At 40.8% G+C, this 24,725-nt stretch overlaps 1 protein-coding gene across 4 annotated transcripts in view; it reads right to left on the minus strand.

Annotated features, from left to right (window-relative positions):
- Positions 1-24,725, minus strand: part of NBAS (NBAS subunit of NRZ tethering complex) — a 329,576-nt gene that overhangs the window by 34,767 nt on the left and 270,084 nt on the right. For all 4 annotated transcript variants that reach the window (XM_086323557.1, XM_086323555.1, XM_086323556.1 and 1 more), the window contains 2 exons: positions 22,404-22,493; positions 7,387-7,582 (listed from right to left, as the gene is read on the minus strand). In XM_086323557.1, coding sequence (XP_086179683.1) covers positions 7,387-7,582; positions 22,404-22,493 — 286 coding nt within the window. The remainder of the gene's footprint in view (positions 1-7,386; positions 7,583-22,403; positions 22,494-24,725) is intronic.

Consider the following 24,725-nt stretch of genomic DNA (forward strand, 5'->3'; position numbering starts at 1 on the left):
ATAATAAAACCTCCATCAAAGGGTTATTATGAGGTTTCAGTGATAAAATACACATACAGAGCCTAATGGTCAATTCACAAACATCCCTATAAAACATGAAAACTGACAGCACATAAGCATCTTCTCAACTTAAGTAAAAACAGATTTCTGCTAGAACATTCAGAGCTTTCATCTTGAATCTATTTTTTATTACAGCTAGAAACTATGCAGAGAGTTATGCAAAGAAGAAAACGGTGGCCACTGAGTTATGTGGGCTCCTAGATATTCTATACGTAGAATGCCCGCATATCCTCCAAAACAAAAAGAACAAGAATAAAACCGGTATATTCAGTATAATTATAGGTCGGGAATGTCTAAACTTCAAAATATCATAAGTGAAAAAGAAAAAAAACACCAAATTCCAAAGAATGATCTCTCACATTCCATGTAAATGTTTCACATATTCAAAAAGTACATCCATATTTGAAATAAATAAGAACGGGGACAACCATACAAACAGAAATAAAATTAATCCATCAGTACTATAAGTGAATAAGCTAATCACTCTGGAGGTGGTGTGTGTATGTGAAAAAGAGAAAGAGAGAGACATAATCTTGAAAAAAGAGTAAGTACTTTTAACTCTAAGGTTAAACACAAACGGAGCTCTACACAAATATTCTATCTGGTAAGTTGGTTGGAATTTCCATCACTACTTTATCTGTTCCTGGGATTAAACAAATAAATGCACTATGGATAAGGAGAGTCAAGTTTCTCACTGACAGAGAAAGGAGTTTATAAACAGGGAAAAAGAAAAGACTAGAATTAACTGGATTGGCACTAGAAGTATCAACACGAATTCATGGTCTTAAAAGTGAATACAAATAGATATAAAAAGGGATGTAGACTTACATGTGCTCTGTCCCCTTAGAGCATCTAAAAGCCACACCACCAAATCAATCACTATACCTAGTACTCCAGTCTCGGCTTCGAAATACCATTCTTTATTAAAAAAAAAAAAAAGTCAGTGATTTAACCTGGATGTGAGTAGGCAAAGGGTAAGAGGGTTTCAAACATTTGTGTACAAAAAGTGATGGAATGGGCACAAGTGAAAATGATCCAGGAGAAAACTCGAAAGGTTCCCAGTGGCTAAATCTGAGATAACTGGAGCAAAAAATGAAAACAGTGATAGTAATAGATTACAACCATAGGACAAAATGAGAATCCTTGAGGAGTGATATAAATAAATAAATGAATAAATAATATAAGGAGAGAACAAATGATAAAAAAAAAATACCATTTGGGGAATACCACAGTGATCATTAACTCAGGCAATAATCATCAAAGTGTGCTAAAATTAACTGGTGAAAATGTGATGAGAAAGTGTTTACACAATCTCAAAGTACCTCACCACAAGACATTTATTAACCCCAAAGGGAAAAAGATAATTTCACAGAGAAGAAACATGGCTGACACCACCTCAATCAAGTGATGCAAATGAACACTACTGGTAAAAGAACACGTAAGTACCGTGGGTCTCCCAAGATAATGTACTGGGAAGGAGCCAACGTCACTTCTGCGGTACTCCCACCAAAAATGCGCAACTTGCATACACGAACAAAACTCAAAGTCAAATTTAGTGACCTTTCACAAAATAATTGTCCAGTGTTTTTAAAAATTTCAAGGTCATAAAAGGGGGAAGAAAAGAATGAGAAACTGTTTTAGATTACAGGATAGTAAGGAGACACGGCATTAGGTGCAATGTGTGACCTGCACGGGATGTGGACCAAGTGGGGCGGCTGACAAAATCTGAATGACGTGTAAATTAGACAAGGTATTGCATCAGTGTTAGCTGTGGTCATCTGAGATGGTAATATTTGGTGAAGCTGCATGAAAAGTATGTAAAATTTTTTGTAAAATTTATATAATTTTTTCAGTAAATCAATGAAAAGTCAAACAAAATAACAGAAGTTATGTTCGGCGACCTCATATCCCTACCACCCACCAGTATTCAAACACTTGTATTTTCCTGCCTTTTCCCTCCACTTTTCCTTCTAACCCACTGGAAGGATGAAGAGACAACAGAGGCAAAACCCATTAGGAGCACAACCACTCAGGCCATCACACCTCTAAGCAAAGGACACTTGGCTGTAAACTGTCCCACTACAAATTAGGCCAACTGGGACCTGAGCTGACCCCAGGAGAAGGCCCTGAGACGGAATCAAAGCCATCCCATCCAGTGGTGATTACTAAACTCAAGTCCACTTCCCAAGAGGTGGTTGCTGGTGAACTCAGACTCACACGAGGCTATGAGGACAGTCTGCCTGTGTGACAGGATAGACAGGATGCCCTATCTCACCCCACCCCAGAAAAGAAAGTGCTGTTGAGAATTAAAACATACTACCGACATAGCCCTGAACTTGGGGTCTTTCTCCATAAGTTCTCCATAATTTTCTTGCTCCATAATCCACAGGATTTCTCCTGTGTTTCCCAGCTAATTACAGAGCATCATTTCCTCCCTGGTAACTTCAGCAGAAATTGAAGGGGCACTGGGCTCGTGTCTCACTTCTGTACCCAAGCAGTCACTGAGTACACACCTCTTGCCTCCAGACCATACACCCAACTGTGCTGAGTTCAGGTCAAGAATCCTCTCCTTAGAGCAGTCTTCCTGCCCCAAGACAGGACGGCGACCTGCCCTCCCGAGCCCCACGCACTGTGCAGACTTCCATCACAGCACCCGTGCACTCAGGGTATTAGCTTTGTTTACAAATCTACGTTCTCCACCAGATTGGAGCCCTCACACCAACAGGATCTATCTACCTGGACTGGAGTAGGAGCTCTGCATGAATGATTCATTTAACTCTCACAGCATTTATCTATTATTCCCATTTTACACACGAGGAAACTGAGGTTGTAAAAGGGTCAGTAACTGTTTCACAGAGCTACTGAGTGATGAAGCTGGGACTGGAAAGCAGGTCTACACAGTGAAAGGCCTAAATGTTTTTCATACTACTTGCTTTATCTATCTCCAGAGCATAGCACAGTGAATGGTGCACAATCTATGTTTGGAGACTCTCCAATGAATATTTCACATGATGTTTGGTTCAAACAATAGTTAGTAGTCATGGCATTTTTCAGAATTTTAGCTAGCAGCAGTTAACATACACAATGCGGTGTACTGAGAGAGCGAAAAACGCTAAAAAGATGAAGCGATGCTTTCTGTGCTCCGAATCAAACTCCTGGTTCTTCACACCTAATCACATTCTATCCACACAGAGTGACTGTGGGAAGAGAAAGGGACAACACAGTAACAACCAAAGACAACACGAATGTTACTGCTCAATGCATCCCCCTGGCAAATAGGAAGAAGAGCAGTACACAGGCCTCTGGATCACAAGGATCTATTGCTCACAAGCCGGGTAGGTCATGTGACCTCGTCTTCTAAGTCACGTGATTTCATCTAAACCAGAGCAAATGGTTAACTACTTTCCAAGGTCGTTTTAAAGCTGAGCTGCAGGGACGTGCACTTTAGGAGACATTCCACAGTCCCTTCTTCTTCCCCAAGGATGCCAGTGACCAGAGGGTAAAATTAAGAGGAAGAACCCATTATTCGTAAGGAGGGACCTTCTCAAGGTCTCCAAACATCTGCAGAACCCAGTAACACGGATGCTTGCTCAACTTTAGTCATTTTAGGGAAAAGGGCACATCCATCTCTCACTCATATCTGGACAGACACGCTTAGGATTTGTTTGCTTCCACATGAGAAGCAACTGGCTGATCAGAAATCACTGTCAGCAAAACATGGCAAATTAATACAAAATAGTTTCCATCTAAAAGCACCAGGCCACTCTGCAAGGAAACATTTCCATTATTCCAAGCAGATCATTTTATTTGCATATAAGGGTGCAGCAGCATGGTCTAATCATTCATGGCAAGAACACTGGACTGAACATCAGGATTCCCGGCCTTGCCACTTTAAAGGTGACCTTGGACAGGGCTTTCAAGATTTAATATTCATTAATTCAACAAATGTTTACTGTCTGTAGGTTCCCTGTTCTCATGGAATTTGTATTCTAATGGAAGAAAAAAGACATCACATAATAGGCAGATAAGCAGGAGGAAGTCAGCAGATAGTGGTAAGTGATTAGAAGAGAAAAAAAAAATCTCACAAAATAGGTTGTGACCGGATGTAGTCATTTTGGAAATGATGACATTTATGCTAAAATCTGAGGACGTGACTTCTTCATTTCTGGACATCCTTCTCTATAAAATATGACTCTTGAACAAGGGTGCTTTCAAACATGTCTTCTAGTTCTAGGATTGTGATTTCACACCTCTTAGAGATACACTTATGTGAATACATATTTTTAACATCAAATAATAGCCTATGTTTGATTAAGAGAATTATTTATGACAATGAGTCCTAGCTTTGAACACACTTAAGGTTACAGTAAATCTTTTGTATGGAACTAAATAAACCTTTGCACACATAACTCTTCCTTCCTATTGATCTTTGTCTGAGTTCTGACAAAAAAATGAGTATTTTGTTTATGTTTCAGCAAATGTCACCAAGTTGGCCTCTGACCAGAAGGACTAATACGTCCTTCTATGTATACATGAATTTGTAATGAGGTTGAAAATTGTCTTAAACTCATTTTTCTGTTGATTACTTATAACCACAAATTCAGACTGAAATTTTACAATGTTCTTTTTTTAGGTGAATTTTTTTTTTTTTTTAACATAAAACCAGAAAAAAATTTGAGGTGATGGGATATGGAATTTTTTAAGGAAACATCAGTATTTTGACCCATATTTTTCATGCACCAGTTAACTAGAAAATTACAAAACCTGAAAAACTCAGACAATTTGTACCAAGAGAATTAACACAGTCCATTCTCCCCCTCCCTCTGTTAAGCTTCTCCCTCCCCTCCTCCTGCCTCCCTGTTGCCCTCCACGCTGGGACACATTTCTGGGGTGGAAAGGAAGGCCTCTCATGCTGTTGAAAATTGAGGGCCTCTGAATTTTTAATTCTGTTAACTAATCATTAGAAAAGTAGAAATCGCTGTCTCTCTGAGAACCATGAGATAGCAGGCTACACAGACTGTGTACTGAATTTTGCAGGAGCTGGCTGGTTTCCTGGCAACACGCTGATTTGTGGGGCCACTACTTTGTGTACCTCGAGGATAATTAAATATTAAGCCCCTCTTTGATGTACGCAAAGTCTGCCTAAGAGGATTACCAGCCACGGTGAAGGTAGCAGTCCCACAGTTTCTGGTAATTGAACGTTGCAGTGTCATTATCTGTTCTTATCTTTGCTCTGTAAGAATCCATCTCTCTCCTTAATATTGCCTTTGAGAATGGAGACGGAGATAGGGAGAAATTAAGAAAACGAGAGCCCGTGCAAACAACAGTTTGGGGTCTTCTAGGTATTTGGGACATGGGGACGAAAACAACAGTTTAACACATGTCAAAGACATGACAGAGGTGAGCAAGGCATCCTCTGTCTCCTCTGGTTCAAGGCTCTATTTCACACACAAGCAGCCAAGGCTCACAGTGTAAGAATCTTCTCCAAGACTGGAAACAATGGTAGAGGGAGGGTGGAGACCAAGTCATATAAAAGTTACAACTTGTTCTATGACTATAACTGGAACATTGAGGAAAGCATAAAAGCAGTGGGTATACTTATATGACTTCTGAAGTGTTTAGAGCCAAATTAGAGTGCATGTTCTAATGTTTCAACATGATAGATGAAATGGGCATTTTCTCCCTTTCCTGATTTCCACGCTGTTTCATAATATTTCTGGCGCATGGATCTGATGTGACATGAAGTGAGGCTCGAGAGAAACAGGCTTCATTGACCTGCCAGGCTCCAGCCATTAAGGAAGAGAAAACTGAAAAAAGGGTGAGAACTTGAAAAATGGAGGGTCTGTCAGAAAAATGCATAAAAGTAAGAGCATTCATTTGTTTCAGGATGAGACAGAACCTAAGGTTCCACTTGGTGAAAATAACGTGACCTAGTTTGTTGCTTAACCTCAGGAATGCCACGAGAACCTTCGGGTCTGCTGAAAACACACATACTCCTAAAGCCCACTGTGCCAGGGGCCTGGAGGGTCTGTCGCAGCCCAGTGCACTTCTGCTCACAGACTGCTCTTGAGAAAGCCTGTTAGTGGTCTCTTAATGCAATTCAAAGCAAAATGTTAAGACTAAATAATTTGATATGGTCATGATGCTTCAGAGTATCATTCAGATATTAGTGGCTTTAATATACTGTTTCAGCAATGTGGCAGGATTAGAGAATATTCGATAAATCCATCTTTTTTGAAGCTCAAATTCTCTAACTTTGAAGAATAGATAGTATTTACCTATTTCTCTCACAGAGGGAAATAAGAATGTAGAAGGTAATTCAGGAGATGTCCTGAGATGAGTCTTGAGATATTTTTAATATTTGGTTCTTTTTTTAAAAAAGGAGGTTCATTGTTCTTTAAGTGAAATAAGGATACTAACAGAAATTATAAGGCAAAGTTTAAACTGAGAAGGTAAACTGGGTTGGAGTCAGACTTCCAGGAAGCTCTTTTGCAGATTAGAAAGCAAGTCTTACTTTCTAACTTTTATTGGCCTATAGTCTGCAAGCTATAGCACTTGATTAAGTGCTGACTCTTAGATCCAGTATCTTCAGGATGCATCAGTTTAGAATCTAAGCCAAAATTCAACAGCCACCATATTTCTTTGATTTAGGAATTAGCATTTTCACTTAGTCAACAAGCATTTAAGCTCTGAATGTACGCACAGCATTCTTAGAGGGCTTTGAAAAATGTTAAGTATATTCTCCAGGGTTTCTGAGTTTTCAGGTAGCGGGAAGACAAAACTTTAAGTAGCAGAAGTAATAATAATAATAATAATAGATGAAATGTGTGGAGTTCAAAGTTCAATTAAATTTGAAACCGTCAGGGAAGGATCCAGAGAGGTGATGGACTGAGTGAGCCTTGCAGGTTGAAATGAAGAAACCAAGATCTTTTGTCTCTGCTGCATTGTGTCTGTCTACATATAGGAGAGAGGGCATTTGAGTGCCTGGGCAGAGCAGGACAAAATGAATGAGCTAAACTGCACACTGCATTACCACTTAGATCTGTATCTCTCCAGGGCAAGGGCGAGCTGCCCTAATTAACTGATACTATGAAAAACCCTGACTGTATCCTGTGAAGAGAAAAATTATATATACATGTCAGGTGACTGAGGCATCATCTACTCTGCATATTCAAACATGGAAAAGTAAAACAAACTGTGTTGCACACATTTAACTGCTACATAGCTGTACTGATGAACACAATGGGAAGACTGCATTAACAAGCTGATTATTCACTTGAAGGGGGTTTAAGGGAATCAGGACATGACCATCAGATGCACCCTCACCTGTCTCTGGGGCCAGGTGGCTTTCAGGATGGCCTCTGTTCTAAAGAACACGAGGAGCTTGCCATCCTCCTCAGTCAGGTGAAACGACTGTCCCAGAATCTGCAGCACGTGGATGCGGGGCCGCACCGGCCAGGCGTCGTTGGCGCAGAAAGGCCGCAGCCACTCCAGCAGGTCCTCGGAGGACACCAGCTCTTCTCTGCAAAACAAGGGTTACATTGAAAAAGACTCAGTGGTTTCTAATTCCAGTAATCAAATGTGGTGCTGGATCTAGACACTTTGTTGGGTTTATTTTTTTTCCTACTGAGAGGAAAAATGTAGATTTGACATGGCTTAAGGCAAACCATATTAAGTATTTAAAAACGATGTAAAATGCATGCGATTTGTAAACAGCATCATATTAAAATGAGTTACACAGCAGAGAAAAAATAATCAATACGTTCTTAGATGCTTCATTTCTTAAGCAAAGCTCAACTGTGTCCGACTCTGCGATCTCATGGCCTATACACTCCACGGAATTCTCCAGGTCAGAATGCTGGAGTGGGTGGCCTATCCCTTCTCCAGCGGATCTTCCCAACCCAGGAATTGAACCAGGGTCTCCTGCGTTGCAGGCGGATCTTTACCAACTGAGTTATCAGGGAAGCCATTAAGAAGTACAGCTTATTGTAAAATTCTGTGTAGAAGTATGCCCAGTGCCCATCCAGTACCCAAGGCTTAAAAGACTTTCTTTTTATTGAAGTAAATTGACAACTAATTCAATAAGGGATATTAAGGATTCCCCAGTTTTCATTAGAGCACTGCTTTAGAGTGGTAACTGTCTTAACTGATAATAGTTCACATGGAAGGGTGCCAGCCAGAGTCTTGGATAACCACTTAAAGCATTTGGAAAAAAAAATTTTTTTTGATGGAAATATCATTATTTTAGTCTTGGCAAACAAAATAACTCTTGTAATACAATTTTCACGGATGGCTTATCCCACCAACTAGTTAAAACCTTGAATTCAAAGGAAAAAAAAGAAGTATGACCTATTTCTACTAATGATACTGATAGTGCTGGGCATCATTCAGTAATTTTATATTAAAACATTACTAGTTGACAGTAACTGTGCAAAGTAAATATTATAAATACCATTTTATTTTAAAATTTTCCAGTTTTATTGACATAACTGATGTGTGTGTGTGTATATATAAAACACTGTATTAGTTTCAGGTGTAGTACAGAATGATTTCATATGTGTATATACTGCAAAATAATTACAATAAGCTCAGTTAACATCCATAACTTGATATAGATATAATTTTTTTTCTTAAGATGGTAACTTTTAAGATTGACTCTCTTAGTAACTTTCAAATATACATTATATTGTTAACTATAGCCCTCATGCTAAACATGGAAATTCCATTTTTATAGATAAGGAAGTAGGCTTCATGGAAGTGACAGCATATGCCTACAAACATCTATACTGATACAATTTGACTCCAAAGTCTATGTTCTTTTCTACTATTTTTCTGTGTTTCAATAAGGGGTTAGTGGTGGTTTAGTCACTAAGTCATGTCCAACTCTTGTGACCCCTGGACTGTAGTCTGTAGTCTGCTAGGTTCCTCTGTCTATAGGATTCTCTAGGCAAGAATACTGGAGTGGATTGCCATTTCCTTCTCCAGGAGATCTTCCTGCTGTTGCTGTTAAGTCGCTTCAGTTGTGTCCAACTCTGTGCGACCATAGACGGCAGCCCACCAGGCTCCCCCGTCCCTGGGATTCTCCAGGCAAGAACACTTGAGTGGGTTGTCATTTCCTTCTCCAATGCATGAAAGTGAAAAGTCAAAGTGAAGTTGCTCAGTCGTGTCCGACTCTTAGCGACCTCATGGACTGCAGCCTACCAGGCTCCTCTGTCCATGGGATTTTCCAGGCAAGAGTACTAGAGTGGGGTGCCATTGTCTTCTCCAGGAGATCTTCCTGACCCAGGAATAAAACCCAGGTCTCCTGCATTGCAGGCAGATTCTAGGCCAACTGAGCTATGAGGGAAGCCCCAGTAAGGGGTTAGAGCCATCAAATTTTATACTACCCTAAAGATAAAATATAAATCTATGGTTATTAAAAAACTAGTAAGTTTAAAAGGATTCAGAGAAGGTGGATACATGTGAACAACTTTCTATCCAGTACTAGAAGCTCTTTGCTTATAATCCCCAAATGGACCATCTCAGGAAAACAACTTATTTGATGATGATGTCGATGAATTACTACCAATGACTCTTGAGAAGTTGCTCACATAGAAGTCTCACTCCCACAAGACCCTAGAGATCCATGGAAAAGCACTGAATTATATAGATTTTATAATAACCAAATCCTTATGAGGCTTCCAGCAATAAATCATCTACAGCAAGCTCCAAATTCCATGAACTAACAAGACCACAGGAAATTTTTTAAAAACTTCTGAGAATAAAATTCTATAATACCACTGAATATTTCTCTCAGTGTGCATTCTATAATATACTTGCCAATACAATTTTATGGCAATTTAAGCTAAAAAACAAAGTTGGTTATTTGTATATTGGACTAAAATATGTTATAAAATGCCATGGACAAACTGGCTTAAGCATTTCCTACATGTACAAAGGTATTTGTTAGTTTTGCCTTTGACTGTCCTTCTTCACACGTACCAGAAATGGCAAAGCTGGGGGTGCAAAAGAATGCCACCAGTATTTCCTGACTATCTACTATGTGCAAAGCAGACAGCACTGTGTGGTGGAAAAGAGTATCTTTTGGAATTTGACAGACCTGTGAATCCTGGCTCCATCCTTTCCTAACAACTCTCAATAAAAAATTATGAATGTCCTCATTCCCACTTTATAGCTAAGTAGACAAAGATCCTGAAAGTGTGTCTCTTGGAGTCTGTGAAACCAAGACAATGCATACGAAGCACCCAGCACTGTATGCGACACAAAGGAGAGATTTAATGAACAAATAACCATTGTCCAAATCATCATCATCATTTTATTATCAGCATCATCAAAGTACCTGATGTTCAGGGATGAAAAACTGTATGATCTGGTCCTTAAAAGAACTAATAATACAAGGAACCAGAAAGATGTCACAAATGACTGTTCTACAAATTACTAATATAATATAAATTGGAACAACTTTTTGGGAAGAAAAGTGGGTAGAATCAGGGAAGGCTTCGCAGAGGACATGGCCTCTGAACAGGATCATAAAGGACAAATGGAAGGTACATGAATGGAAAAGGGGGGAAACATAATCCAGGTAAAGAGAACAGCAAGGGAAAAAAAACAGACAAAGATTTCAAAGGACACAGCATGTTCAGGGACCGATAAAAGCACAGATTGTCTGGGGGTAAATCAGAAGAGAGCACAGAGGGAAGACAGGTCTCCTGACCTGGATAACCAGAGCTCACACACAGGCTGAAAAGGTGGTGCAGCTTCATACTTCGAAAGGATAGGCTTTGCAGACGTCAGCCCAGACTCAGTGCCCAAAATGACTGCTTCCCAACAGTGCTATGCTGACCAAGAAGTTGCTTCATGGTGCTGAGCCTCAGTTTCTTATTTGTAAATTGCAGATGGATAATAACCCTTTACTCAGCGGAGTGGTTTGAGAATTAAATATACAAAATGAAATAATAAAGCAGAAAATATATTATCTGGCACGTAACTAAGAAGTTCAGTTAGTGGCAGCGATGGTTACTGAGGACTCTGGTCTTGGTGTGGAATGGGAATGACAGAGGGTCTCTGAGCAGTTAAGTACCGTGATCATGTTAGGGCTTACAGAGGTGCACAGACTGGGGCATGCTCAGGCCCTTTTGGTGAAGCCTGCAGGGGTCAAATTAAGTTTAACTTGGGAGAAAAGAAGACTAAAACACATTTTTGGCCTTGAATCCAAGCCAATTTCACATGAGTAAGAAGCTGGTATTTTGACCCTGTCACCCAAGGGCCAAGTGGAGGGGCAGGTAGGATGGGCTAGAACGGGAAGAAGCTGGAGTCATGAAGACCAGATGGAAGTTACAAAAATCATACAAGATCTGCATGTGGTGAACAGGAATGAAAACTGTTAATGATAATATGAAAGCTTATTGTGTGCCATGAGTTACATCACTTTATCGTCACTACTTTTTTTTCATGTATTCTGTTATCATCTCCAATTGGCAGATGAAGGGACAAGCACAAAGAGGTTTCATAACTTGTTCATGGTCACATAGTAAGTTGTTGTTTTTTAGCCATTAATTCATATCCGACTCTTTTTTGACACTATGGACTGCAGCTGGTCACACTCCTCTGATCATGGGATTTCCCAGGTAAGAATACTGAAATGGTTGCCATTCCTTCTCCAGGGGATCTTCCAGACCCAAGGACTGAACCTGAAGCTCCTGCATTGGTAGGTGGATTCTTTTACCACTGAGCTGCCAGAGAAGCCCCCACATAGTAAGTAGTACAGTCAGTATTTGAACCTGGAGTATCTTACCGCCTTATCAATGACTATGCAATACTACGGAACCAAATGGAGGTAAATTCCAGAACACGGTGGCAATATGTGACACAGAGATTATTATCATAGCATTTTCCAAGTCATTAAATTGAGTTAGATTCCTTTTACCTAAGAACTTACTGTTTGGTAAGTTCAGTTCAGTTGATAGCATTGGACATTCTGGAGAAAACTGCTCTAAATTTTGGTTGATAGTTCAAATATATAATGAAATTATGAGAACTCATTCCTAAAACAGAAATATTATGTTCTTGAAGTACCATGTTCTAGATGACCTTGGCTATATACTGTGACTGTGTGTGTGTGGGTGTGTGCACGCATGTGCATGCAATCAGTAGCTCAGTCATGTCCAACTTGTGATCCTGTGGACTTTAGCACTCCAGGTTCCTCTATCCATGGAATTTTCCAGGCAAGAACACTGGAGTGGGTTGCCATTTGTACTCCAGGGGGTCTTCCCAAGTCAAGGATTGAACCCATGTCTCTTGCATCTCCTGCACTGCAGATGGATTCTTTACCACTGTGTCAGCTGGGAAGCCCACATACTGCAAATATTTGTGCTCAATGAGACTACACAGAACCAAAGGGCAGCTCTGTAAGAAAAGCTGTCCAGGACATCAACTAGATACTATCTCCTAAAGATTTTAGCTGCAAAATAGTCTAAATTTTAAATAAAATGTGAGTTTTTAAAATTTGTAGTCACCCTTGAAACGGTACAAATACACACACACATATACAGAAGCAGAGACAGAAAAACAGAATGTAAGAATTGTGATAAAATGTTAGCAATTGGTGAATCAAGGGGAAGAGAATATAGTCATTATTTTTCAACCTTTGCAACTTTTCTGTGGGTTTGAAATTTTTCAAGATAAGCAGGTGGTGAGAAAATAACCAATTACAACTTTTATAATGTAAAAAGAAAGAGAATGGGAAGGAAAATGATTCCAGTTTTATAGTTGTTTATGAAAGCAAGGGGAGGGTTTAATGAGCTTAGGAATAAAAAGAGAACATGATTTCAAAACACTTTTACCTTATTATAAAAGTTATACAAATGATTTTAAGAAGATATAAAATAAGTAACAGAGAAAAATCTCTCCTAGTTTCATTGCAAAGACATAGACATTTGCTTCTACCTCTTTCCCTGACATGAGGATTTTGGGGACAGGAGAGAAGTTATACTACACAGGGTAATTTAGTATGCTATTTTTAAAAAAAATAACTACTAAAGGAAACACACACACATTCATACAATCCCTTCTGGCCCAAAAGATAAGGAGTGTACTGAAATATGCAAGATGTTCTATTAACAGAAAAGAACAGCAGCAGCAACAATGGCAACCAAAATAGGTTCAGTGAATGATTAATTTGCGAACGTGATGTTCTATTGTGTAAAGTAGCATGAGAGGATATTCACAAAACTACAAAGGAATGGAAGAGAAATGCCAACGAAACAAGGCAATTATTTAATCAAAGAGAAAAGACAGATTTTGAGAATATTAATAGGATGACCCTTTGTAAAAGAGCTTGAAGATTTTGCGTGGCATAAACATATGAAGATAACCCAACCTTGAACTTAAACAGTGATGGTACATTAAAACAGACAGTAAATATGAAAAGCACTTTATATGTCATGATGTACTACACAAATTATTCTTATATTTAAGAATGGGGGAAGCCAAGACTGCATTCAAACAAGACAAACATAAACCTTTATGATTTCCTGTAGACATAAATGTCATAGATTTGGAATGCCTGAAGGGAGCACAAGTTCACTTTGCCTAATCTTCTATACTGAAGGCATAAGCCAGCAGCCAAATTTTTGTATTGATATGTATAGTATATACCAATGTGTCAAAAATTTTAAATTTTACACAATGAAGGTCTTCTTTTATCTCATTTTCCTGAGATGATAATTGATATGCAGCACTAAGTATATGGATTACAGCATAGTGGTTTGACTTACATATATTGTGAAGACTACCTTAGTAAGTTTACTGATAATCTATCATCTCATATAGATACCAAAAAAAAAAAGAAAAAGAAAAAAAACGAAGATTTTTTTCCTTGTGATGAGATCTCTTATGATCTACTCTGAACAACCTAGCACTTCTTTAAACGCTGGAAGATGAGGGCTCAGTGGAAGCTGCCTGCCTTAGATAAGGCCTCTTGAGCTCACAAGTTCCTCTCCGACTCCACCACCTCCTCCCTGCCCTGAAGCCCACTCCACCTTGTTCATTTTCATTCCCTGCCGGGTGTCAGTAGGAAATGAGTTTGAGAACTGATATGTAAACTGAGAGAGAAGGAGAGACAGGACAGGAGGGTGGGGTGGGGCAGCAAGTAAATGTGAGTGAGTGAACAGTGAGAGACATAAACACTCATATTCTAGGAAGGTCTCAACTCAGTTAGGGGATTGATCCACACACTGTGTACACTTTCCTCACTACGCACAGAGCTGGACCTGTCCCAGGACAATGTCCTCTATGTATCAGCTCCCCGGAAACAACTGGGGCTCCTGGCAAAGAATAGGGCGGAACCCAAAACAACTGAATGCATCGTGTGCTAATGCCATTGCGGTAGTGTAAAAAGTGTGGCTTTTTTTCAAATGATTATCATAATCAAGTTACAGTGAAGGAAAAATTGCTGCAAAGGCAGTAACTGTGGTGTGCACACAATTCCAATCTCAAATCTCAATGTTTTATAAATTCATTTTTAATTGAAGGATAATTCCTTTACAATATTGTGTTGGTTTTTGCCATACATCATCATGCATCAGTCATAGGTAAACATATGTCCCCTCCCTCCTGAACCTCTAGAAAGATGGTACTCATGAACCTATTTGCAGGGCAGCAACAGAGACATGGCTCAGATGGTAAAGCATCCATCTACAACGTGGGAGACCCGGGTTCGATCCCTGGGTTGGGAAGATCCCCTGGAGAAGGAAATGGCAGCCCACTCCAGTACTCTTGCCTGGAAAATCCCGTGGACAGAGGAGCCTGGTAGGCTACAGTCCACGGAGTCGCAAAGAATCGGACACGACTGAGTGACTCCACTTTCTTTCTAACACAGACACAGACATACAGAACAGACTGATGGACACGGGAGTGGGGGAGGAAGGAGAGGGTGGGATGAATGGAGAGAGTAACATGGAAACCTTTACACTACCATATGTACAATAGAAAGCTAATGGGAATTTGCTGTATAATCAACTCAGTTCAGTTCAGTCACTCAGTCATGTCCTATCTGCGACCCCATGGATGGCAGAACTCCAACCTTCCCTGTCCATCATCAACTCCCAGATTTGACTCAAACTCATGTCCGTCGAGTCGGTAATGCCATCCAACTATCTCATCCTCTGTCGTCCCTTTCTCCTGCCGCCTTCAATCTTTCTAGCATCAGGGTCTTTTCAAATGAGTCAGTTCTTTGCATCAGGTGGCCAAGGAATTGGAGCTTCAGCATTAGTTCCTCCAATGAATATTCAGGACTGATTTCCTTTAGGATGGACTGGTTGGATCTCCTTGCAGTCCAAGGGACTCCCAAGACTCTTCTCCAACACCACAGTTCAAAAGCATCAATTCTTCGGCGCTCAGCTTTCTTTATAGTCCAACTCTCACATCCAAACATGACCACTGGAAAAACCATAGCTTTGACTAGCCAGACCTTTGTTGGCAAAGTAATGTCTCTGCTTTTTAATATGCTATCTAGGTTGGTCATAGCTCTTCTTACAGGAGCAAGAGTCTTTTAATTTCATGTATGACTCAAGAGAATTCAAACCAGGGCTCTGTATCAAACCTTGCCTTTTGATAAATAAATATACTAATAGGATCTTTGGGGCTGCTCTCAAATGTATGCCAATCACAATATCTTCTTGAGGTTCATTCATCAATAGAAGCATGGGCACATCCCCCTGGAACGAGGTAGAAATGGCAGCTGTGAAGTCATAAATATGGCCTTAGGTGGCCCGGAGAACCACTGTAGTGGTAGAGTGGATCCACCCTCCTTGTTGGTGACCATGGTTCATATTACAGATTGGAGGCCTCATAACTGTGGGTGCTTGGAGAGCGTCTGGTGATTTACTTTGCCTCCTGGAGCATGAAGAGTGAGAAGAAATCAGATTCGATCCGTGCTAGTGGGTTTCTTTCTTTTTCTTTTGCTTTTTATGGTCTTTTGTGTGCTTGAAAAATAATGTGAAGTCCCTAAGCAACACGGAAGAGCTTAGTGATGTCTGAATGATCTGACATTGCTCGATATACATCAAACTTTAAGACATCTAAAGCGGGTACTGTGATTAAGCAGCAATTTAAGCAAACAAAGACTAGTAAAATACTCACTAGCTTTAAAGGAAATCTTTCTTCCTTTTTGAATGGTGCACAGAGGAATTCCTAATTATCTGTTTTCTGAGTGGATTTATTTCTGTATATCCATTTGAGAGTCACTAATATACTGGTTGGAGAAGGCAATGGCACCCCACTCCAGTACTCTTGCCTGGAAAATCCCATGGATGGAGGAGCCTGGAAGGCTGCAGTCCATGGGGTCGCTGAGGGTCAGACACGACTGAGCAACTTCCCTTTCACTTTTCACTTTCATGCATTGGAGAAGGAAATGGCAACCCACTCCAGTGTTCTTGCCTGGAGAATCCCAGGGACAGGGGGAGCCTAGTGGGCTGCCGTCTATGGGGTTGCACAGAGTCGGACACGACTGAAGTGACTTAGCAGCAGCAGAAGTATACTGGTTCAGGCTTCCCAGGTGGCTAGGTGGTAAAGAATCTTCCTGCCAATGCAGGAGCCACCAGAGATGTGGGTTCGATCCCTGGGTTGGGAAGATCCTCTGGAGGAGGAAAGGGCAACCCACTAGTGTTCTTGCCAGGATAATCTCACAGTCCATGGGGTTGCAGAGTTGGACATAAATGAGCGACTGAGCACACACACAATATACTGGTTTATGCCTGTGAGTTATTTGTCAGGAAATTTTTTAATAATATGAAGGCCCAGATAACCATGATGGTGTAGTCACTCACCTAGAGCCAGACACCCTGGAGTGTGAAGTCAAGGGGGCCTTATGAAGCATTACTACAAAGTTAATGGAGGTGATGAAATTCCAGCTGAGCTACTTCAAATCCAAAAATGATGCTGATAAACTGCTGTACTCAATATGACAGCAAATTTGGAAAACTCAGCAGTAGCCACAGAACTGGAATTTTCATTTCAGCCCCAAAGAAGGGCTTTGCCAAAGAATGCTCAAACTACCAAACACCTGCACTCATTTCACATGCTAGCAAGGTAATACTCAAAATCCTTCAAGCTAGGCTTCAACAGTATGTGAACCGAGAACTTCCAGATGTACAAGCTGGATTTAGAAAAGTCAGAGGAACCAGAGATCAAATTGCCAACATCCGCTGGATTGCCCAAAAAGCAAGAGAATTCCAGAAAAACATCTACTTCTGCTTCACTGACTACACTAAAGCCTTTGACTATGTGGATCACAACAAACTGTGGAAAATTCTGAAAGAGATGAGAATACCAGACCACCTGATCTGCCTCCTGAGAAACCTGCATGCAGGTCAAGAAGCAACAGTTAGAACCAGACATGAAACAACAGACTGGTTCCAAATCAGGAAAGGAGTACGTCAAGGCTGTATATTATCACCCTGCTTATTTAACTTATATTCAGAGTACATCATGCAAAATGCTGGGCTGGATGAAGCTCAAGCTGGAATAAAGAAACATTGATTGCCGGAAGAAACATCAATAACCTCAGATATGCAGATGACACCACCCTTATGGCAGAAAGTAAAGAGGAACTAAAGAGCCTCTTGATGAAGGTCAAAGAGAAGAGTGAAAAAGCTGGCTTAAAACTCAACATTCAAAAAACTAAGATCATGGCATCTAGTCCCATCACTTTATGGCAAAGAGAAGAGGAAAAAGTGGTAGCAGTGACAGATTTTCTTTCCTTGGACTCCAAAATCACTGAAGATGTTGACTGTAGCCATGAAATTAAAAGACACTTGCTCCTTGAAAGAAAAGCTATGACAAATCAGACAGCATATTAAAAGCAGAGACATCACTTTGCCAACCAAGGTCCATATAGTCAAAGCTATGGTTTTTCCAGTAGTCACGTTCAGATGTGAGAGCTGGATCACAATAATGGCTGAGTGCTGGAGAATTGATACTTTGGAATTATGGTGCAGAAAAAGACTGTAGACAGTCCCTTGCATGGCAAGTAGATCAAAATAGTCAATCCTAAAGGAAATCAACCCTGAATATTCACTGGAAGGACTGATGCTGAAGCTCCAATATTTTGGTTACTTGATGGGAAGAACAGACTCACTGGAAAAGACCCTGATGCTGGGAAAGACTGAAGGCAAAAGAGGAAGGGGGAAGTAGAGGATTAGATAATTAGATAGTGTCACTGACTCAGCAGACATGAATTTGAGCAAATTCTGGGAGACAGCAGAGGACAGAGGAGCCTGGTGTGCTGCAGGCCATGGGGTCGTCAAGAGTTCGACACAAGTTAGCAACTGAACAACAACAACTGTGTGTGTGTGTGTGTGTGTGTCTGAATCACTTTGCTGTACACCTGAAACTAACACAGCACTATAAATCAACTATATTTCAATTAAGAAAATAATAAAGACACTTTTGCATTTCTCGTCACTTGGTCTGTCATTAGTATCACCATATCCATTTTTCAGATTAGGAAATGACAGTCAGACAGGCTCTGTAGTTTGTCTGGGGCTGCCCAGGTAAGGACAGGTTGTGAATTTCTTTCACAGTATCTCGTTTTCTTCTGATATTAAACAGCCTGCAATGGACAGTTAAGGGAGTGCTTCTCAACCACCACTGTGCTTAGGAATTGCCCAGGGATCTTATTAAAATATAGATGTTACTTGGTTGGTGTGGGTAGGGCCCCAAATTCTGCATTTCCAACCAGCTCCCAAGTGTCCCTGAGTCCGTGGACTGACCTTTGTGAGGTCTTATGTCATTATTTTTATCTGTTTTTCTCACCTCTTCCACCTCCTTCTCTGCGCCCTGGCCTTATTTCTTTTTCTGCGCCTTGCCTTCATATGTGTGTTGTGTTCAGTGGCTAAGTTATATCTGACTCTTCTAAATTATTAGTTTCAGTCACTGAGTTATGTCCCACTCTACGAGCCCTTGGAATGAAGCATGCCAGTCTTTGCTATCCTTCACTATCTCCTGGAGTTTGCTCAAATTCATGTCCACTGAGCTGGTGATGCTATCTAACTATCTCATCCTCTGCTGTCCTTTTTTCCCTTTTGCCTTCAATCTTTCCCAGCATCAGAGTCTTTTCCAATGAGTTGGCTCTTTGCATCAGGTGGCCAAGACATTGGAGTTTCAGCTTCAGCATCAGTCCTTCCAATGAATATTCAAGGGTGATTTCCTTCAGAATTGACTCGTTTGATCTCCCTGCCTTCCAGGGGACTCTCAACAGTCTTCCCCAACACCACAATTCGTAAGCATCAATTTTTCAGTGCTCAGCCTTCTTTATGGTCCAACTCTCACATCCACACATGACTACTGAAAAAACCTTAGCTTTGACTATATGGACTTTTGTCAACAAAGTGATGTCTTTGCTTTTTAATACACTGTCTAGATTTGTCATAGCTTTTTTTCCAAGGAGCAAGCATTTTTTAATTCCAAGACTGCTTTCTCCATCTGCAGTGATTTTGGAGCACAAGAAAACAAAGTCTGTCACTGTTTCCATTGTTTCCCCATCTATTTGCCCTTATAAACTGAGATGTCATGCATCTCAGTTTTTTGAATATTGAGTTTCAAGCCACCTTTTTGACTGGCAAGAACACTGGAGTGTGTTGCCATTTCCTTCTCTGGAGATCTTCCTGACCCACATATCCTGCACTGCAAGCAGATTCTTTACCACTGAGCCATCAGGGAAGCCCTATAAATACATGCACACACAAATATATGTATGTATAAATATACACACACATATTCTTTTCCATTGTGATTTATTATAAGATATTGAATATACTTTCCTGTGCTTCAGGAGGTCCTTGTTGTTTACCTATTTTATATATAGTAGCTTGTATCTGCTATTTCCAGAGCCTTAACATGAAAACAGCTTGAATCCCCAGGTTGCTCTGAAGACCCCCCTGGGAACAACCTAGAAAAGAGAGTGACTCCCTTCTGTGACTCCCCTCTGTGACTCTTGCCCGAAAGCTCTTAGGGAGGGGAACTGAAGCCAAGAGTATCATGTTTAACTGTCCACATTCACAAAGCACTTGCCAGGCTTAAAAGTTAGGACTTGTCTTTCTTCTTTTTCTTTCCTAAGTGAAAAAAAATTTTTTCCACTGAAATTTGTTTTTGTTGTTGTTAAGGACCCTCTGTTATTTTGTGTCTCTGGGATGCAAAGTAAGATCTTGTTGTGACTCTCCATTCCCCAATCTCTTCCTCTTTGGAAATCGAAGCTTAAAAAGAAAATTGTCTTGTATTTAAGAGACTCGAGTTGGGTTCTTCTGTATATCCTGTATACATATATCTGTTTATCCAGCTGGAAATTCACTAAGAAAAACACTGCCTCCTAATCTTTTCGAGATGAACCCTGTGGGACCAGACTGAGGGATTCCCCTTGGAAGGGGCTTCGGGTAGTACCTGTTAAGATCCCTTCCATCATGTGAGGCCAGGGTCCGGGTTGGGTACTTGAGAGCAACGCACAGGGGAGTAGCAAGCTGAGAACTGACTGATGGACTGCGACTGGAATGGTGATAGCTCGATGGCCTGTCTAGAAAGTGACACACGGCGTTTCTGTCCGCGCTGCTCTCTGCCGCATCTGCCTTGTTTAGGCTGTGTCCTCAGCCTGGACCACCGTCATCCACCTCCATCATCCTTATCACAGACTCAGATGTCACAGACCAGGTCCAGTGCTGTCCCTTGTGGGTCCTGCTCTGACTTCCCTGGGACAGAAGAAGCCACTCCCTTCACCTCACTTTCTGCACAGCACTGACTACGCTACTGCATGGTAACCAGGGCCCTGAGCAACCTGGTCTCCCTGCAAGACTCTGAGCTCCTCCGGACTGGAGGTTACTCTTACCCAGAACCGGAACTGAGAACAGAGTGTAACACATAGTGAACATGCAGAGCGATGGCATTTGTCTCTAAAATAAGAGGCCCGTGTGTGCCACGGCTGTGGCTTCCTTACCATTTAAAGACCCACAAGCAAAGGAGTTTAGAAAAACTGTGCCGAGCAAATGGCAGAGTGGGCGGAGGGCCCCGCTTGCCCTGTGGTCCAGCCCACCCACATGGTTTACCCTGTGTCCCTTCACTCAAACCGTGGGCACAAAGCTATGCATGCAGACGTGCTCTGAAGGCCATCGAGCAGTCAATTATGCTGCAGGGGCAGACAGGAGTCCTGGCTGTGTTTCCCAGGCCCCTGACTCTGGACAAGTCAATTCCTCTCTCCCAGCCTTTCTCTCCTTATCTGCAAACGCCAACAATACACACAGGTGTCAAAAATCATAACCACTAAATCCACAAAGATAAATGGAAAGAGTTCTAACAGCAAGTAACTAAAACAGAATATAGAAGTGTTCATACATTTTGACTGAAATTATGTAAAAATATATCCGTACCTGAACAATAACTGGGAGGTAATATGCAAATAAAAACAACAATATCATTGAATGAACTATGAGGCGGTTTCTCAAATATGCTTCATCATTATTATATCATATTTTCCATTAAAAAAGAAAACTGGGGTAAAGGCTTACAGCGTTGCCATGGATATAAGACACAGGAAAGATCTCCATAAACTCCAGGAAATATATTCTTGTCGTTCAGCTGCTGCTGCTGTTATTCCTACTACTAACATCTGAACAGGCTTCCCAGGTGGCACTAGTGGTAAAGAACTCACCTGCCAATGCAGGAACACACGAGACGTGGGTTCGATCCTGGGTTGGGAAGATCCCCTGGAGGAGGGTATGGCAACCCACTCCAGTATTCTTGCTTGGAAAATCCCATGGATAGAGGAGCCCGGTGGGCTAAAGTCAGTAGGGTTGCAAAGAGTCGGACAGGACTGAAGCGACAGCACACACACACACACCTGGGTGAAAAATTCTTTCTAAAAGTGGATTGGAGACACACACCTCTTAGGCTTACAAAGCCGGTACACTCTTAATCCTCAGACAAGACAGATCTCACATATACAAAGCTTTTCAAAATATAACATATACATTCTAGGAATCCCCATACTTAATCAGTAGAGTAAACCCCCTGGAGATACGAACCCCTCCTCTCCTAAGATGTTCAGCGCGGTGTCATCTCCTTGGCCACCTTTGAAAGGAGTGAGAAGAGACCATGCTCTCTAAGGCCTGAGAAGCAGATGGTCCTGTTGGAGCTGATGAACTAAGAGAACAAATCTCCAGAAAGTTCTCAGCTCTTCCTTCAGAGCCACTTAGAAAAGACGCTTAGAGGTGGAAGCCTCATAACCACAGATATTGAGAGTAATTCTAAGACTCTAAGGAATGCCATTAAGTGAGACCTGCAAACCGCCCCAGCCTTACCCTTCGTCCACACTGGCATGGACCGCGGCAACAACTCCTTCCAGGATGTGGAGCGGGTCCGCCGGACCCCCAAGGTCAGCACTGCCTCCACTGTGAAGGGAGAGAAAGAGAGAGGAAGGGATTCAGGACGGATGGCTCAAGCTCAGGAACCAGCAGGGCACTGACACTCAGATGAACCCAGCTGGATCTCAGCAGAGCATACACCACGAGCTCACAGCCGCTCATGGCATATGCAGCCCGCCAAGTACCAGGTCCTGTGCTGCGTGCGTCCTAAGGATGTGGAGAGGAAGCCTTCTCTGCCCTGAGGAGCTCACAATCTAACAGAGGCTTGTTTCCTACCAAGAGAGTAGCAAAACAAATGAAGTTTAAAACATAAAAAGGAAAAAGAGAAAGAAAATCTATTTGCATTCTGTTATTCAAAAATTCAAAGAAATACCCAATGGGCATTAAAAATATGAGCTATTTTAAGCGTTAAATATATATACTCTAAATCCTCCAGTTGGCCTTTTCCCCACAATATTAATATTCACATGGCCCTTACAAGGTACCAGGCAGTGCTAAGTGATTCACATACATCCTGCCATTTAATAATCCAACACCCATGAGACGGGCCCTACTATGATGTCCACACTACAGATGTGCGTGCATAGAATTCTACGGAATTTTGAAAATGCAGCAGAGGGAAGAGAAGTTTTAGATGAGTCTTCTGAATAATTTAAGTTATATGATTTAAACCAACTGCTGGATTCAGTATGTTCATACCTTTGTCATATTAAGCTTACTAAATTCACTAACCTTCTACAAGGTAAATGTCATAGACCTAGTCAATAGCAATTTACTTTCCTTAGAAAAAAGGCAGATGAACTAAAGTTCCCTTTCTCCCACTACTGAAAGATTGAATCCATTTTTATTGAAAGTCTTCTGTGTACCAACTATAACATTTATTAGACCAGAATGAAATCTTCAGATTTCATTAGAACTGGGCACACGGAAGAAAAGAGGAGTATAATTTATGTCAGAATTTTATAAATGTAAAAATATCATGTCAAATTTTAATTATGTGAAAACATACAATTTTTTAAATGAAACTAAATTCTCTTCAAAGCACTAATTTTTCAAACTTTTGTTTTTGTGAGAGTCATATGAACTCGAAGTAATAATAACAAGATAACAAAAATCAAAAAGCTCCCCTGGTAGCTCAGACGGTAAAAATCTGCCTGCAACGCAGGAGACCTGAGTTTGATTCCTGGGTTGGGAAGAACTCCTGGAGAAGGGAATGGCTACCCATTCCAGGACTCTTGCCTGCAGAACCCATGGACAGAGGAGAATTGAAAAGATAAAGATGGCAAACAATTATCTGTTATCACTTGAAAGTGGAAAGTGGCTCTAATAACCACCAGCACCACCAAAACATAGTAAGTTCATTATGTAATAAAGGTTTATTCATTTCACATTTGTGATTTCTAAAAAATGTTACACTACGTTATTTCTCTCCTTATACAGAAAATTACCAGATACCTCAGAGCATTAAGGTGAAAACTGGATGAAGCTGGGTAATTAAACTGATAAAGACTCATTTGATTTCAGTGCAGCTGCTGAAAACTGACACGCTTTTAATCAAAAAGTTCCTCAAGAGCAACACGGAATCACAAAGAATGCTTAAAAGAAGAATAAATTAAACACAACTAAATCTTTTAGGCTAATTGCATTATTCACAAAAAGCACTTGATGCCTCATTATTTTCTTAGCTTAACCTTCCCCTCTTTCCTAATCCACCGGAAGCTTTCCTACAAAGATACCAGCCTATTGACAGGAAGCTAGAATTTCTCAATTGTCGGCTTTATGCCATTAATTGCAGGTAAATAACATCCTAATATACTTAACAGATGTCTAACTTCTTCAGTATGTGATTAACCTTGCCTTGTATACTTCAAAAGAAACTTCTGGGAATTGGTTTTCCATTGCTGAAAACACAAGCTCTGAAAATCCACACTAAAATTACACGACAGGTCTGACACGAAGGGACCTGCTTCACTGGCCACGTTGGCCTTTGTCCCTTATTTCAAGAATTATCTGAGTGAGGGAGAGGGTCAACCGAGAAATTAGAAACGTGTTACACACAGGACCAATGATGGAGCATTTTCATGGTTCTCCACTCTCAAGATATTTTAAGACAAGAGACTGAGAAGTCTAATCATAATCACTTACTTTTATAAAGTACTTCATAGTTATACAATGCTCCTATGTACATGATATTTTATCTTCATAACAACTGTGAAACAAGCACTTTACTGGCAAAATATCAGCTCAGGTTTTCCTTGA

The sequence above is a fragment of the Bos grunniens genome, chromosome 11 (assembly GCF_055505025.1).
Source record: "Bos grunniens cultivar Pamir isolate PY7600 chromosome 11, Bosgru_T2T1.0, whole genome shotgun sequence".
Lineage (NCBI taxonomy): Eukaryota > Metazoa > Chordata > Mammalia > Artiodactyla > Bovidae > Bos > Bos grunniens.